The sequence below is a fragment of the Apium graveolens genome, chromosome 8, assembly GCF_009905375.1.
Source record: "Apium graveolens cultivar Ventura chromosome 8, ASM990537v1, whole genome shotgun sequence".
In the NCBI taxonomy this organism is placed as follows: Eukaryota; Viridiplantae; Streptophyta; class Magnoliopsida; order Apiales; family Apiaceae; genus Apium; species Apium graveolens.
In genome coordinates, this window is record NC_133654.1 from 17,592,227 (window position 1) to 17,609,891 (window position 17,665).

The following is a 17,665-nucleotide window of genomic DNA, read 5'->3' on the forward strand; positions in this document are numbered from 1 at the left end:
CCAATCTCTTTTATTACAATACTTACTCTTTAAATTATATGTTATAAATTTCTGATAGCAAATTACAATACTTACTCTTTAATCTAATGGATATGTCATATTTATATTGTGAGATATTTGAATATGAGCTTCTAGACAAATGTTATATACATGTTGTTCTCCATAGCTTAAGTATAAGAAGTCACGTAACAAGGATAATTTTAGTTGTTTTCAAAAAGAAATATAAGTATAAATATAAGTATGAAATTATCACCAATTATGAAATAAAATAAAATTATATTAATATTTAATAATCATAATTTCATATAAAAATAACATATCAAAAGAAGTATTTATATTAGCCATTAACAATCACAACTTTACTAGTATGATTTTTTTTAAATAACCCAAAAACAAAATATACAACCAACATCATTTTACTAGAAATTAACCATCCTAACACAACCAACCATTTGTAAAATTTCTTTTTCATTGGCATATACATCAATTACCGAATTAAATTCCTCAACCAAGTATAAATTAAAGCATATTTCAAAAAATAAGATAAAATGTGTCATATACAAAATAGTGTGTCATTTTGAAGCTATCATTTTTTATGATTTAAAAATATATCTATATTATATATATAGTAAAAGGATGATCAATTTTCCTTTATTCATTCTCGCACAAATTTTATAAATTTCTGAAATTTGTGTAGCTTTCTAAACAACACTTCTTGGACTTCACTCTCGGGACAGGGACAGGCAACCTGTACTTGCATTAATAGTTTTTTAAAATGTATTTTCATTGCCTATCTTTATGATTCAATTTTTATTTACCACACTTGCATAATGAATCATTTTTTCTTTATTTTATAGAGTTATATTAGACATACCTTGAAAATGTTTAAGGGTACACATAAGTATTTAGAACATTTTTGGAAATTATTCTCATAATTTTTTTAACTTTTTTTGACAGCTCATATAATAATCTAACGATAGAAAAATATGCATTAGTGGAAAATAATAACTTTAACTCAACTTAATTTTGCTAGCTGTCTACCAACATAGTATGAGTGTTGAGTATAACAACAAAATTACTAAAATCACTAAAAATGCAATGTTAATTACCAATTTTAATTACCAAAACAGCCCCTACATTGATACTTTCTGGTACATACAGTAGGGGTAATAATGAGATTTGAGAATTAAACCCGGCAACTTCAAATATAAATCCAAGATATTAACTCACACTACAAAACCCCTTCATCTCTCTCCCATTTTCTACAAATACTCTCTCTCTCTCTCCACACACATATAAAATAATTTGTAAAAGCATCTCTCTGAGATCATCTCGCCGAGAAATCACCGTGTATATCATCTCTGAGCAATTTATTTAGGTATAATATTTCGATTTCACTTATATATGTGTATATTTGTTCTGTTATGTTAGGGTTTACATGATCATTTATTTATGTAGTTGTTAAAATGTTAGGGTTTATATGATTATGCTGCTAATTTTTTACATTTCATTCTAGAAGCTTCTGGTGTGTGTGTATACATGTTTAATAGGAGTTAATTATATTATGTGAATTTTAGTTTATTTTTTGAAACAGTTAGGTTTTGCATAAATTCTATTGACATTACTTATTTTGGTGTGATTTTGTTATATTTGTTTGATTTCTTTTTAATCAAGGCATTTTTCGTGTTTTATAATTTTTCGGAATGGTTAATTTGAAGCTATAAATTATTTTAAGTGTTGGAATGGTTAATTTAAAGCTAAAAGTTATGTTTATTGTTGGAATGGTTAATTTGAAGATGTTACTAGTACTTACGTTTATTTTTGTTGTCGGAATCGTTAATTTGAAGCTAGTACTTATTTTTAATTCTTGGAGTAGTTAATTCAAGCTAGAAAGTAATTCTATTGTTGTAATGAAATGGTCGTTTCAAGCTGTTACTAGTAGTTAAGTTTATTTTTGTTGTCGGAATTGTTAATTTGAAGCTAGTGCTTATTTTGATTTTTGGAGTGGTTAATTTGAAGCTGTTACTAGTACTTATTTTTATGGTCGGAATAGTTTATTTGATGCTAGTACCTGTTTTAGTTTTTGGAATGGTTCTGTTACCGGTACTTATTCTTATTTTTATTGTCAGAATGGTCAACCGGAAGATGTTACTAGCTGTTATGAACATAGCTGTTTAGTAGAAATTAATTGTATGCTTTGAATATCGGGTTTATGTCTTTGACTGTTTGACACCATGAGTTTTTGCAGAAATTTTTGTGACTTTTTTATGTGATTTTGGTGTCAAATTTTGTTTAACAAGGCACTTTTTCCGTGTTTATCGTATGGTTGATTCAAAGAAGGTTAAGAATGGTCAACCGGAAGATGCTACCAGCTGTTATGAACATAGCTGTTTAGTAGAAATTAATTTTATACTTTGAATTATGAATTGTCTGCAATGCCACTATGATAGTATTCTTTTTGTTTTCTTTATATTTATGCTTGGTTTTTCTTTTACTTTGGTGTTCATATTGCTTTAAGTTGCATTTTTTAAGTTAATTTTTGTTAGCTCCTCTTTTCCTGGTCATCTTGCTAGTTTGATTGTTTTCTATCATTATCTTGTCACTTTACACGTTTGATTATCTTGTTAAACAATATGAAATTTTATTGTTTACATTTTCCTCTAAAGGAGACAGTGGTTTATCTGATTTGGTGTCTTATTTGTATTTTACACCCGCATAGAGTATGGCGAGAGGGAAGAAAAGCAAGAAAGCTTCTTTGAATCAGAAGTCCCAACCTTTTATCAAAGCAAACTGCAGTGCTCCTGCTAGAAACCTTGGGAAGGGTGACCTAGGTGCAGTTATTTTTGGGTGCAAGAATTACACAATACATGAATGCTATACAAAAAAGTTGTTTGGTAAGTTGAATTACACCCCTGTATATAAGTAAAATCTACTTTTAAAATTGTTTCGATAGATTGAAAATTATTTTTGAGTCCTTCACAGGCCTTCCAGCTCCTCATCATGCATATGTGAAGAATATCACCCGTGGACTAGTACTCTTCTTGTTCAATTATAGTGATAGAACGCTTCACGGTATATTTGAGGCTGTTACGCCTGGACAAATGAACATCGATCGTCATGCGTGGACTGAAGATGGTGCAGACACACCTTACCCTGCACAGGTACATGACAATGCTGTAATACATAATTTAGTTTAATAAATCTGTTTTGTGGAATGAAATAGTTTCGGTGTCTTTTTACTTCTTTTATTAATGAGGTAGATGTTCATAGTATCATGGATTTGATTTTTACTGGCATATCTCTTGTTAAAGGTTAAGGTTTGTCTTAAGAAGCACTGCTGCACATTGACAGAGGATCAGTTTAGACCAATAATAGCAAGTAACTACTATGAACAAAGCCTTTTCTGGTTTGAACTGGATCGTAGTCAAACTAGCAAGTTAGTCTCATTGTTTAATTCTTTGCCTTGTGATGCGGATGCTTTTACATTACAAAGTAGACCAAAGTGGAACCCTTCTTTCGATCCATTACCTGCTTCCGACACAAGACAAGGGGTATCAGGTATTTCGACTAACAAGGAGGTTGTTACTGATGCAAACACTACAGTTCCACCCAAGACGAAGACTTCTGTATTCAATAGTTCATCTCACACTGATGGCATGCAGAGAGCTGATGCAAGCACTTCCATTGGGCAGAAAACGTGGACTTCGTTATTCAAAAGTTCATCTCTTAGTGATGGTATACCTAGAGATGATGCAAGCACTTCACTTGAGCAGAAAACATGGAGTTCATTATTCAGAACTCCATCTGATAGTGATGGTTTGGAGAAGGATGAAAGTTTTTGGACTGAAGCTTCAGAATCTTACTATCGTTTGGATGACTCCCGAAAGTGCTTAAAGTCTTCTTGTGGTTTACCTTGTTCCAACAAGGAGAGCAGAGAAAGTGAGAGAGATGCGTTGAACAGTCGACAGTTTTCTGAAGATGTTGATGACTGGGAGACAAATTGGGAGAACCCTCCCTCTCTTCCCTTGCCTGTTTCTGATACACAGGGGGTAGAGTTAGATGCTAGCCATTGTTATGATATGGGCAACTCGGAGTCAGATTGGGAGAACCGATCTTTAGTGAAAGAGGTTTCCAAAATTAGTTTGAACGACAACATACTTACTGGTGTAGCACGAAATGAAGATGTAAGTTTTGGTCATGTCAATTCTGACACAAACACTCATCATTCAGAGGAGTTAAATGTGGCAGTGGGGTTTAGACCTCATGATGAAAATGAAGATGAAACTCAGTCTTCTGAATCTTTTGATTTTAGTGCTGTGGTAAGCGAGATGATTTTAGAGGAAAATAATGAGATTGACGCTACTCGTACTGGACCTCCTATAGAGAATGTGTTTTCTCCGGTGGCAGATAGAATACCATCAACAAACTCCTTCGACATTCAGTCTGTGGTGGCTATGGTAAATGATTAAGTTTTGTGATTATAGCCACTTTTGTTTCTGTAAAACTAGTATGCCTTCAATATGTGCTTTTCTTACCTGATTAAATTCTTGTGGCATCTTTTTGAAGTTAATGAAAGAAATTGAAGGACTGAGGGGATTTCAATTGCAACAACACATGCAAATCAATTATCTTGAAAAAGAGCTGGTACTATCTTTCATCCTAATCAGTTTTATCTTTTTAGTTGCATGTTTCCTTCTGCTGCAACTACCTTTTATTGTTTCTCATTAATTTGAAAAAAATGCAATATTTAATTGTTTCATTTCAAACTTGTCTATAAAATTGTAGTACACTGCAGTAATATCCAAAGATTATATAAACACATATATGCAGTAATATAATAACTCAGAATAATTTTAAGATTTTAAAATCTTCAACGTAGACATTAATACTATGAAACTGTTGCAACTAAAGTGTATGTAATGTATACGAGTTTTTAACAGAACATTTAAGGCCCTACAGCTTGGTTTTTGAATCACATAGTTGACTTTATTACACTTTCTCAATTTTTTGATGGCCTAAAGAAAGCTGTATAGCAAAACCTCAGTGATAAACTAAAGCAGATAGCTTGAGTTATTTTCTTTCTCAATTAATTGATTCTTCATTATTTAGTGAAAACTCTATATTTATCATAGAATTACCTTCTCAGGTTGATTCAAAAAGACACATCGCACTACTGAAAGATAGATGCAATATGTTGGAATCTGGAAGATTTTCTTCTGTTGTTAATTTGGGGGATGAGTATGAATGGTTTGACAAATCCACTCCAGATACAGACAAGACTATTCTTATAGTGGGGGGATTTGATGGTACTGCTTGGTTGGCAGATCTGAATTCCTACTGTCCTTCTCGCGATACAATGGGATCTCTTTGTCCCATGCCCACTCGGCGATCCTATGCTTCGGCAGTAAAGTTAGGTGGGGAAGTTTTTGTACTTGGTGGTATTGACGGTGACGTTTGGTACGACACAGGTATTTTTTGTAAAGCTCAATATGTTTGTGTTAATGCCGATTTTTGTCATAGACGAGATATCACAATCAAGAATATTTTATAGAGCTATGTAAAAATAAAGTATATCTATGGCTGTTTAGGGAGGAGAGGAGGGTTTTAGGGATTTTAGAGAAAATTCTAGAAAATTGAGGATCGTATCCTTCTCTGGATGCCTACGTATCCTTATTTATAAAGAAAAAATTAACTTGACGTAGTTTACTAGGGTCCACTACATTTTTAGTGTAGAACTCTAATTAGGTCAATACTCATATTCTTCTTTAGGAGTCACCTTATTGTAGTGAGATTTTCGTACATAATACTCCTTATCAGTGGTTTTTTTGTGTGCAAAGTAATAATAGACTTGTTGGGCCACTTGTATTATTGACCAATACCCATACAAGGTCTCAAATTTATATCTTGTACCAATAGTTTAGATAATTCTTGATATTTTTTATTCACATGGTAAAATTTTAATAATTATTGTTTCGCAGTTGAGTCATACAATCTAATAAGTGACCGGTGGGTGAGTCAACCGTCACTTAATAGGAAGAAAGGGAGCCTAGCTGGAGTAAATTTAAGTGAGAAGATTTTTGCAATTGGTGGTGGAAACGGAATTGATTGTCTTTCAGAGGTTGAGATGTATGATCCTATCATTGGAAGGTGGATATTAATGCAACCAATGCAGTACAAGGTAATTTGGTTTTGAATTAGATTTCTTTTTTTTTTTGGAAATACTAGTTAGGTAAACATAAATTGCAATAGCTTTTTTATAAAAAATATCTTAATGAAATAACCATTAGTATTAATCACTATATTATATACTTGTAAATAAAAATAAAAGAAAATTGTTAAATATTTTATGGAATTATATTTAATTTAGCGTGTTTTATAGTATAAGATCTTGTTGGACTATCGTCTGAAATCTTAGATGTGCTGGTGATTTATTATGGTATCAGAGAGAGCTCGATTTAGGGAGTGACCGGGGTCGCCGCACCCCGTTAATAGAATTTAATATGTGTACAGACCGGTTACTAAATATATCATAATGATATATTTATATAATTTTTTTCTAGTATGTGTAAATTCTAATAAGAGTACATAGTTGTAGATTATGGTTGTTTTGGAATATTTATAAAGATATATTTTAAATTGTTATATAATATAAAGTAAAATCGAAAAGGGACTTTTTTGAGGCATTAATATTTATATTACAAATATATCTTTTTAATTTGATTTTTTTTTATAAGTTGAATTGAGATATACTCAAATATTAATTGTGGTGAAACATATAAAGTAATGGGAAAAAAATAGAAATATGATTACATAGGGGTTTCTACTATATATCAAGTATAAATTTGTTTAAATTTGGTTGAGTTATAAATTTAATTGTAATGGTTCTAAAATTATGACATGTTACCATTCAAGTAAAATTTTTATTTCTTATAATAGATTAGGCATTAATCATAGTATGGTATTGTCGCGTTCCAGTAACCAATTTTAATGAGTTTCAGTTTGGAAATATTAATAAAATAATAAATCTATAAAGATAAAAAAATATAATAGTAATAACAAACAAACAAATTTGAGTGTATATTTGTGATTAATTAGTTTAATCTTAGTAACATTAAAATTCCAATAAAAATATGTAATTCTAGTGGTTTTATACTTTTTTTGGAATCTAGTGAAATTTTTATATTTTAACATTATAATTATATAGGCGATGACCAAAATTTGGTACCTTGGTATGTTTCGTTGAATTGGCGGTACAGTTTTTTCTTTTTTCTAAGAGGGGGTACATTTTTTAATAAAGAGTATACTTGGTACTATAAGATTTGTGTGTGTGAGAGAGAGACAGTGATAGAGTCAGATTTACATATTTTGGAACCTCATTTAAACTTCGACATGGGACTTTATAGGCAAAAAGCTTTATGGGGTTCCAGTTAGATTGCAGTCTTTGGAGTTTCATGTATGTTGTGAACACTGTGTCGCTTTATGGGGGTTCCAAAATGCATGTGTTGGTGTGTTTGGTACTCTACGAATTACAATATGATTTGGACTCTGTAGAACCCGACCCTACACTCACACATGCTTAAAAAGAATCGACATTAAAGAGACACTTTTATTATGGTTTAGATTACAATAAGATGTTGACTGATGAGTATTTTGGTTTGGTCTCTCCACTCTCCAGCGATTTGCTCCAGCAGCTTCAAAGATTAATAATGCACTCTATGTCACTGGTGGATATGATGGAACAAATTATTTGAGGTTAGATTAATGCGGGTCATTTATCTACCTATCATTGCGTAGTGAAATAAATACATCATGTTTCAATATAATTATTTGTTATTCGTTACTTTGATAAGTTTTGTTGCTGTGCATGTGATACTGGAAGATCACATTATCAGTCTGCATTGTAATGTTTTTTTTAATGGGTCTGCATTGTAATTGAAATCTTGTCATTTACTTAATTTGCTAGAGATTATAAGCGTCTGAATACTAAATAACTTGGATACAGATGTTGTGGAGTTTTGTTTTTTTATTAGTTGCTTTATAACTTGCGTTTACTACCTTTAGTTGTTACTCTATGCTTCATGATTTACTTTTTTTGCCTTCCGTGTATGCATGTATTAGAAAACTTGCCTCTTTTAGAGGGTGCGACATTTTTTGAATTCTAAAAGTAGCCATCAATGCATATTATTTTTCACTGAGCTGGAATTTAAATGTTTACACACACATGCATCTTAGGGTTGAACCTTTGACCGCTTTTACCAAGAAAAGAGGGGTATCAACGAAGTTACAATGTTTCAGGGTAATAATTAATCATGCAATTATATTGGAGGTTTCATCCTGATAAGGATTTGAAATCGACCGAAGTACATTAACTCATCTAAGTCAAATGTGTGCACTAGGTGTTGTAAAACCCCCTAATTATTGTGGGTAATACCATCACTGAAGTAGGCTTAAATCCAACAACTTGGGTATAACAGTCCGCCATGCATTTGGCAATGATACTCATGAACAAAGTGCCAACGTGGGACTGGGGTGTTGCATAGTTAGTTGACTTGAAATATTTAATTTATATTGTTGATTAAATTATTCATTTCTGAATTGCAGCACTGTTGAAAGATTTGATCCTCGAGAACATTCGTGGGTCACAGTCGGGAATATGAGCACGAAGAGAGGAGGCCATTCTGCAGCTGTCCTTAATGGAAAGCTGTTAGTTTTTATCTTTTTTTTTAATCTAATAATTGTATGAGATAGTTTTTGAATTTTCTGGGTGATCATCTCAATTAAGAGAGAGTTCAAATGAATTAATTTTAGTTATGAACAAACATATATACCTTTATTTGTTATCGTTATTATTTGGGACATGTATTCTCCTAATCTAAATTTTAAAATTGTACGTCAAAGATCATAATATAAGATCACTTTGCAGATACACTTTGGGAGGTTGTGACGGAGTTAGAATGCATTCAACTGTTGAGATTTTTGATCCTCGCATGAACTCATGGACACTTGGGGAACCAATGAACAACAGTAGGGGATATTCAGGTGCTGTTGTGGCCGGGGGTAGACTCTATGTCATCGGTGGTCTAAAGGAAAAGCATGAAATTTTAGAAACTGTATGTAAAACATCTATGTGCCCTTTTATATTTCAAAACCATTCATTAAATTTTAGTAGTTTAAATTTAATCTCCCTCTCTCTCTCTCTATATATACATTACATAACTGACAGATTGAATGCTACAAAGAAGGATATGGCTGGGAGGTAACCAACTTAAATGCGCTTGGGAAAAGATGCTTCTTCTCGGCGTTGGTAATTTGAGTGTAGATACGGTTAGGAACTACTTTTGGAAGATATGGTGGAAACAAATAAGAATGCCAATGTGAATTGTAATGTGCAGTAAAGGGAACAAGTTGCGAATTTAAATGTGGAACAAGTTGCGATGTTATATATGAACCTGAAGCATTTTCTGCGTTTCTTTACTTGATGCTTACAGTTAGCTCGTAAATGCATGCCGCAGGTACCCGGGTAGATATTAGTGGTAGATTGGTAGGCCATCACCGGGTTGATCATCACTATAATGTTCCTCCTGGAGTATTAAGCCGTAACAAAGTAGAAGATTTTGGATAGGCTATGTAAGATTCATCAGAACAGGATAGGTAGAATTACATATTGTGGATCCTCTTTGCTGATCTTAAACGACCCTCTTCAGAAATTCTGTCCCTTGGTTTTTTGGCTAAGTCTGTCCCTTGGTTTTGTGTGATACTTTGAGTTACTATTCAGCAAAGACCAATAAGAAGATATTGTAGATACATCTCCTTCCCCTAACCCCTGAGCAATACACCAAGGAAGATGAGAGATGAAGCCATATATTTTTTTCATCACATTGGAACTCCATGGCCCAAACAAAGTCGATCTTAAGAATGTTGTACATGATGAGAGTGAGGCCGTTTAAGATTTTTAATTAAACAGGTCTGCTTCAGCACTTCCAATATTGTTTAATATTGCTTATCTTATTTTTATAGATATAATTATAACTTATTGGTTATCAGCAGTAAAAAACTAAACAAAATTTTACAAATGGTACATGTGTTTGCTGAGAAATAAAAGTTCTCAAAATTTTACTGCCCCATCTCATATTATGCATCTTGTTTTGACTATTATGTAGTCAAACTGACTACACTTTGACCGACAATTAAGACAAATTAATATGTTATCTTAAAATATAAAAAATTCATTTTGAAGAGGATTATATATATTTTCTAAAGATACAAGTTTTGAATCATATTTAATTATAAATAAAGTGTAATTTACTGTAAAAATATAAAAAAGTTGACCATAGACTAGTTAAAACAAGATGCATAATATGTGAGATGGAGGGAGTACTTCTTTTGACTTTAAAGTCATAATTATTGTTTTACTCGAAGTTTCAATCAAGTTTTTAAATGATTTTTAAGGATTTTCAAAGTCGTTGAGTATTTAATTTAGATTTTGAAAAATCCTTAAAAAATATGGAGTTATTCAATTTGGATTGTAAAAAAATCCATTAAAATCTGATTGTATTTAATTTAGATTTAAAAAAACTCTATCAAAATTTTAGGATATTTAATTTAGATTTTAAAAATTCCACTCAAATTGTTTCAAAAAAAAAAATCCACTCAAATATGATGGTATTCAAAAATTCATGGATTTTGTTTTATTTGAAAAATATGTGGATTTTGATGGATTTGATAGTATATTTTTAATCTTTTGAAATCTCATCAAAATACATGAGATTTTGAAGCATTTCTAAAAAACTTCATAAAATCATTAAGACCTTACAAAGATTTTTTTATCAATTCCATCAAAATCTGCGAACATTTAAAATACACGAAAATCTTATAAAATGCAAGAATTATTATTAATATTTCAAAATCTCAATTGAATACACCCTAAATTTTAATCAAATTGTCTCCGTAAGGGTTAGGCTACCTACTTGCACCAATATTAAATTCACTCCATAATAAAGTTCAAATCCTAGAGTTTTTGTGGCAAAAAAAATATCCTAGAGTTTAGATGTTTTAACATGTAACACTTGTACCCATTGTTCTAAAAAGCGGAAATCGGCATTGTTCGGTAGAGTAACCTTTTAGTAATTAATCAGATAATTGGTGATTAATCGGAGCATTAATCGGATGTGTTTAATAAAATTTAAAAATAATTAATTTATTATACTAAATATATTAATTTAAGAAAATAGTGCAGTGATTAATCGGATTATAAAATTAAATCGGCAGAGCATATTAAAATCATTAATCGGGATGATTAATCGATAAAATCGGTGATTTTTAGAACAGAGCTGGTACCCTGCCCTCATAGGTTGAAATGATTTGTTAGAAAATGGCTCCTTGACAAGTGGACCGGGACCCTTTTAAATTTGGTACAACTCTAGAGTAAATTCCAAATGTTTTACTAGTACTAATAACTTTTAACACTCGGACCCAACTCAAAGCATGACCAAGCAAATTTATCATAATATTATTTATGCTCCATTAAAAAAAGTTATAACTAATCCCAAATATGTAAAACTTGATAATTTATAATAATATGAATAATTTTAAGGGCCGAACTCGAGCCCAAGTTATCATGAAGTGCTTTGTTCCAAGTCTTGTTCAGTTTGGCCGACAAACTCCACGAGCCTAAAAAATTGCTCAAATTCAGCTCATTACACATAAAAATTAAACAATCTTAAATATAAGCTCCGCACACCATGACACTGGCTTTTAGCTGGGATTAAGCAATACTGTAAGGTAAAAGCAATACTGTAAGCTAAAAGCACAAACTGTATAATAATTTACTTCCGATTTGATTTGTCAATCTTAGTAGCATTATCTCCTTCAATTTCTAAAGTTGTATCATAATTTCATTTTCACATAAAAAGAAAAGAAAAGAAAAAAGGCCGGTGTTCAAAATCATCTCACAGCTTACACACTTTTAAACCTCCTAAACAAATCAGTTTGATCTTGTAATCGATTCAACTGATAAGTAACAAAAGGTACATATTACAAACTATATCTGTGCCCGCCATCAAAGCAAGGTCAAAGTAAAGATGGGAAGAATCTGGAGAAGCTACTGCAATATTTTCTCCAATGAAGATGAAAGGCTGCAGACACATTCTTAGTTTACCTGATACCATGAAATGATGGTAAGACAGCAATGAGGGGATCTCCATAACCAACAGCTTCTGCAGATAACAGACCAACAAAACGTTTGCTTAAATTCTACAAAAATTAGAACTACTGTGTTAAACTGCTAAAGACTACTTGATTACAACACAAAACAAGAGCACTATATTCATTGACCAAGAAATTCAAACTGCTTATGTAAACAATAAAGAAATTTATATATCTTAAACAACTAAAATAAAACAAAAGATATGATAATAATAAAACATAGTTTTCAGGAAATGGCCAGGAGATAATTTTGGTTACAATTTCAAAAAAAACTACATATAATAATTTCATTTGCAATATGTGAACCAATGAATCCTCTATGAATCCACAATTCCAGATTAAAACATAATATTATACTATGTATCACAATCATAATTTAGTTTTTGAAAAATCAGTAAATAACTCCAACTACGGATCTATTAGTTAATAAAGTTATTGTATTTCCTAAAATATGCACATAAAAGATCTAATTTATAACTAAATTTGTTCCGAAGTTCAAAATTTCTGGCTTGAAACCTTTCTTTTCTTAGCCACTCAATTTACAGAACAAACGAAAAACAATGCACATTACTGGTCTTAGCCGAACTAAATTTACAGAATCAATGAAAAACAAGACACATTTCTGGTCCATATTCACCACACCTATGACCTCAGTTCTTCATGCCTTCATATTCACATACTGAGTGGACATAGCGGGTCTGTTTTCTTTGGTTCCATGTATTCAGTATTCACATTCAGTAAGGTTAATCATTGAAAGCGTCATTCTATTTCATGTGTTAATGTGAAACATCCTAAGTGCCTAATCTTTTTCTTTCCTTGCTAAATAAGTTGGCCATAAAATCTCTTCTACATAATATTCCTAATTGCCCATGAAGAAATTCTTTTCTACATTCTCTTCCTAATTAAAAAAATATAACTAGCAGGGCCCATCTTTTTCAGATGCATCTAAATGAAACATCAACTTGAGGGTAAACATTTCACGCAATTAATTAAAATATTGCATATTTCCATGACTTTAAGCTTTCTCTATGATGTAAAATTAGGTTATAAAATTGTCATGAGAAGCACTAATCACAGTATGGCCTGCACAAGAAAGAACATGTATGCAACAAAAACAATTTTTTCATATTCAAGAAACTAAGAATTTGACACACTATGATCTCAGATTCAAGACATTCTCATAAATTTGTATTAGAAAAATCACACACTGCTTACCACCATCATCAAAAAGAAGTTTCAGGACTTCCCCAGCAACATCCGACTGCATCATTGGAAAAATACAAAGGTCGTGAAAAATAGGGAGCTCAGTGCCAAACTTAACTATTACAGCTAAAGCTAGATGTTTACCTTAACAGGGAGTTCAGTGCCGAACTGATCTAGAAAGCCGATTACTTGGCCTTCTTTGATTAAATCTCCCTGTATATAAGAAATCTAATTAGATTTCTCATCCATAATCTTAGAAACACAAGCGGAAATGAACAAGTAAAAAGAAACATAATCTCAGCTGAAGGAACTGTTAATGCACAACGTACTTCTTTACAACTTGGAGGCTGTTTCTTTCCTTTCAGTGTTCTGCCTTTTCGGAATGATCCAACCTACAATCAGAAGAATAACATTAGTATGCAGAACCGCAAAAGTAACAGGGACAACAGGTCCAGTAACACATACTGTAGGAGAAGCAACTAGAACATATCCACTAGCCCCAGAAGCTTCCAGTGCAGCTAATTTCCTGGACTTCTCTACAGGAATATTTGTAAAGGGATTGGTCTTCCCTGGTGTTTTCGGTGGAGAAGGTGCTAGGTGTTGATTCAGCCTTTGGAGCTGTAGGAACAGGTGCCGGTGCTACAGGAGGAGCAACAGCAACAGGGGCTTCAATGTTCCTTTTGAGATGCATTTCAAAGTCTCCGATCTATTCAACAGTACACACATTTAACTATCAATATTGAATTAATTAGTTTAGAGTTATTTGCAAAATGCATCCCCCTGGTTTGGCCAAAATGCGTTTTTTACCTATACTTTATATAACTACACTTTGCATCCCCTAACTACTTTTGGCACGACAAATTACACCCTTTTCGTTAAATTTGTTAAAATTCTCAGGGGTATTTTAGGAAATTAAAATATTTAATTATAATTATATTATTATTTAAGTTTTTTGACCCTCTAAATGATACTTTTCAAAAAAATTTAAAGAACGGAAGTTGTAGAGAACGAAAAAATCTTTTCAAAATAATAACATTAAAAAATTATCAAAAATTTTACGAAACCAAAATTAAATTAAATCTATACTTAATGAATTTATTAAAAAAAATTATAAAAAAGAATATTTCAGTTTTAAACCTTTTTATTTCAGGAAGATCTTTTCATTCCCTACAACTTTCATTCTTTAATTTTTTTTAGAATGTATCGTTTAGAGGGTTAAAAACCTTAATTAATGATTTAAAAATAATTAAATATTTTAATTTCCTAAAATACCCCTGAGAATTTTAACAAAATTAACGAAAAGGGTGCAATTTGTCGCGCCAAAAATAGTTAGGGGATGCAAAGTGCAGTTATATAAAGTATAGGTACAAAACGCATTTGGGCCAAACCAGGGGGATGCATTTTGCAAATAACTCATTAGTTTATTGGTGACAGATAATGTTAGTGCAAACAAGAACAATATTTCTATTATTAAACTCTAATATTAGTTTCCACTTTCCAACACAACCCAGTGAGGTCACTCTTCCTACTGTACCAAGCTCTTCTATAGTTTCCTATTTTTGTCAACCATATAACGAGTGATGCATTCATATATCTTTACAAATTTATGTCAACATATCACATTTTACCTTTAGTTTCAGCTCAGCAATCTGCGTCTCATCACAAACTTCCTTTACTAGCGCCTGAAATAATATAAAGAATACACTAAGAATGCTTGTAATAATTGAAGTTGGGTTCTAAGAGACGTTTAGAATGCTAGCAATCATTGACAAATTTTGGGATCCATGTTTTATTTAGTTTTCGTGGATTATGGAAGGACTTGGGACTCTGTAGACATATGACCCAAATTTTATCTTATTCAGACCAATTAATATTAGTACAGTTGTGCACTAAGGAAGAAATACACAATATGACACTAACGATTATACAAGAGCCAACATCTGCTTAGTCACGTCAACAAATTTGGTCAACTCATAAATCATCCAAATCCAAAAGTATCTTTTATCTGTATGATTAAGATAAATTTCAAACAGTAACAGATGCATATGATTGAAATTTGAAACGAGCAGAAAACACTGATAATCAAATCCAGGTTCTATGCATTCTTTTGCCATTGTTATTATTGTTTTTATTTGGCTTAGTTTTTAATATATTTGTCTTTCGTTCTGGGATACACCTTGCAGAAACCATCTCCCACTGGTATATCATTGAGACCATATCACTCAGATCCACTATGCATATCCTCTGGTTCTTATGGCATAGAGGATGTATAATAAACCAATTGATGAGAAGTTAAATTGATAGGTTTATTTGATCCAAAGGCATGAATAGTTTGACTTCGTATTAGATAATTACAGATAATGCACACTACGGAGTGATCAGGTTCTACGTGAGCCAATTACTCGAAATATTGTTTCAGTAAATAGCACAAAAAATATCAACACACCTCAAATCCACCTGGAAATGTTGCACCACGCAATGGACTCTTTTCCACTGATCCTTGGGAGCTGCTATCTGATGCATATACTCCAATAAGATTACAAAAATGTGTAAAGACAAGGTCAAATAGTTTTTTTTGGAATGTCACTGAGCCAGAAATCAGGTACATGTATAATTTACATTAAAGCACCCTGGAAATATGATCAATTACTAATTCATGTATTAGCATGGCAGCAACAAAGGATACTCAGCCTTGGTGATATAGAGGTTTTAAGAAATGTTCCCATTATGTAAATTTTTTCAAGTGATAAGGATCAATAAAAGTTGATATGTGCTACCAGGAAGCTAAAAGGGACATTCTAAAAGGATGCCGGACAAATCATGGATCTGAAGCAGCTTGGGAAAAAAACTAATCTAAAGTTCATAGTTTAGCCAAAAAAAAAATTCTACTATATCTTAGGCAAGAAGAAGAAACTAACCATCAGATTTTGCAATGATTGCAGAGTCGGATGTCTTAATACATGCTATTACTCTCATTTCTCTCTTTGAAGGAGATGAAATAAAACTTCGACCAACAGTCATGGATTGGATGGGACATCTATTCGAGGTAGACCATGCCGGTTTTGAAGCAGTGCCTACAGAATTTGAAAAAATTAAATAAGACAAAGACATATTAGCATCATACCTGATAAGTAATGTTATATCAAATGAATAACATGTAATCACAACATCATTATAACACGAGCTGCATCGCATCAATAGATGTATATTGTCTAGGATGACCAAAAAGAGAAGACATCTATAACATATGCTTTCTGATCACACTCACGGTAAATATAGGACATGAAAAAAGATGCAATTTTACTTCTAAACTCTTAACTATTCATTCAAGTGAATTCTTCAGCTTTTCGATATGAAGTAATAGACAAGTCAGTATCCAGAACCTATATAATCTGTTAATTACATGCTCAAAGTTTGGGACTGGGACAACGTAGTATTAGCTCATTCATAGCTCAAAGACCTTCCTATTTATTACTTCTGTTCCTCATAAGGTAAGCTTAAAAATTCCTATAAATTTCTCAAGCATCCAATTCAAACTACATATAATCTTAATTTTCCTATCTACTTCTTAATAACTACATATAAAAGTATTAATCACTTCTGCTGATAAAAAAGCAGTATGTAATTGCATAATTCATTCATGATGTTCACATCACAGGTAAAACAAAGATGAAATAATTTATCAATTTAATTTACGACTCATTCATCTAATATTAACTATACTGTAAAATAAGTTATTACTTAATTTCGATAGGTTGTAGCAGCTCAATTACAACATTTCACACAATTAACATTCAATTACACTTACAAACGAGTACACAAGCACATGTTCCACTGCATTCGATAGGCACAAAGCTATATATACTTGCAAAACATCAAATACAACTTAAAATCCAACTCTGACATATAGCGATCACATCGCATTAACAATTCATAAATCTACAATTACAGGAGAGAGAGGGAGAGAGAGAGAGGGGGAGGGAGAGGGAGACAGAGAGAGAGATAGAGGGAGAGATAGAGAGAGAGATAGAGATAGAGAGAGATAGAGAGAGATTACATTGAAATGTACGAAGAACAGCAGCAGACTCCATGGAAATGAAAGAGATCTAGGAGAATGAAGGTATAAATGAGCAATTATAGATATGAATATATAGGGAGGAAGGGGAAGGTGTGTTAGTTTAGGAGCTGTATATATCTGCTTCTTGGCATTGAAATGTCCGCCCCTTCTCATTAGTTTCTCCACCCACTGTATTTCTCC

The 17,665-nt window shown here is 32.0% G+C and overlaps 2 protein-coding genes across 4 annotated transcripts; one reads left to right on the forward strand and one right to left on the reverse strand.

Annotated features, from left to right (window-relative positions):
- Window positions 1-1,244: 1,244 nt before the first annotated feature.
- LOC141678697 (uncharacterized) lies at window positions 1,245-9,474 on the forward strand. Of its 3 annotated transcripts, none has more exons than XM_074485058.1 (11): window positions 1,245-1,378; window positions 2,667-2,894; window positions 2,983-3,161; window positions 3,312-4,457; window positions 4,567-4,644; window positions 5,147-5,468; window positions 5,979-6,178; window positions 7,676-7,752; window positions 8,602-8,703; window positions 8,924-9,110; window positions 9,224-9,474. In XM_074485058.1, the coding sequence occupies exons 2-11, from the start codon at window positions 2,723-2,725 to the stop codon at window positions 9,311-9,313; spliced, it is 2,553 nt and encodes an 850-aa protein (XP_074341159.1). In that variant the 5' UTR covers window positions 1,245-1,378; window positions 2,667-2,722; the 3' UTR covers window positions 9,314-9,474. The 3 variants fall into 3 exon arrangements, with proteins under 3 accessions (XP_074341159.1, XP_074341158.1, XP_074341160.1); XM_074485057.1 differs by having other exon boundaries at window positions 2,720-2,894; XM_074485059.1 differs by lacking the exon at window positions 8,602-8,703 and having other exon boundaries at window positions 2,720-2,894.
- A 2,340-nt stretch (window positions 9,475-11,814) lies between these two features.
- Window positions 11,815-17,665, reverse strand: LOC141678109 (uncharacterized). Its single transcript, XM_074484351.1, is given in 10 exon segments — window positions 11,815-12,215; window positions 13,420-13,465; window positions 13,552-13,620; window positions 13,737-13,799; window positions 13,873-14,002; window positions 14,004-14,113; window positions 15,036-15,089; window positions 15,854-15,921; window positions 16,326-16,481; window positions 17,465-17,665. Coding segments are annotated over 10 exon segments (792 nt in total). The 5' UTR covers window positions 17,499-17,665; the 3' UTR covers window positions 11,815-12,153.

What these genes read in the sequence shown, in the direction of transcription:
- LOC141678697 (XM_074485058.1), top strand. Translation starts at nt 2,723, where the DNA reads ATGGCGAGAGGGAAGAAAAGCAAGAAAGCTTCTTTGAATCAGAAGTCC. An exon ending in ACACACCTTACCCTGCACAG is followed by an intron (nt 3,162 to 3,311) that starts GTACATGACAAT and finishes CTCTTGTTAAAG; the next exon opens with GTTAAGGTTTGTCTTAAGAA. An exon ending in TGACGTTTGGTACGACACAG is followed by an intron (nt 5,469 to 5,978) that starts GTATTTTTTGTA and finishes ATTGTTTCGCAG; the next exon opens with TTGAGTCATACAATCTAATA.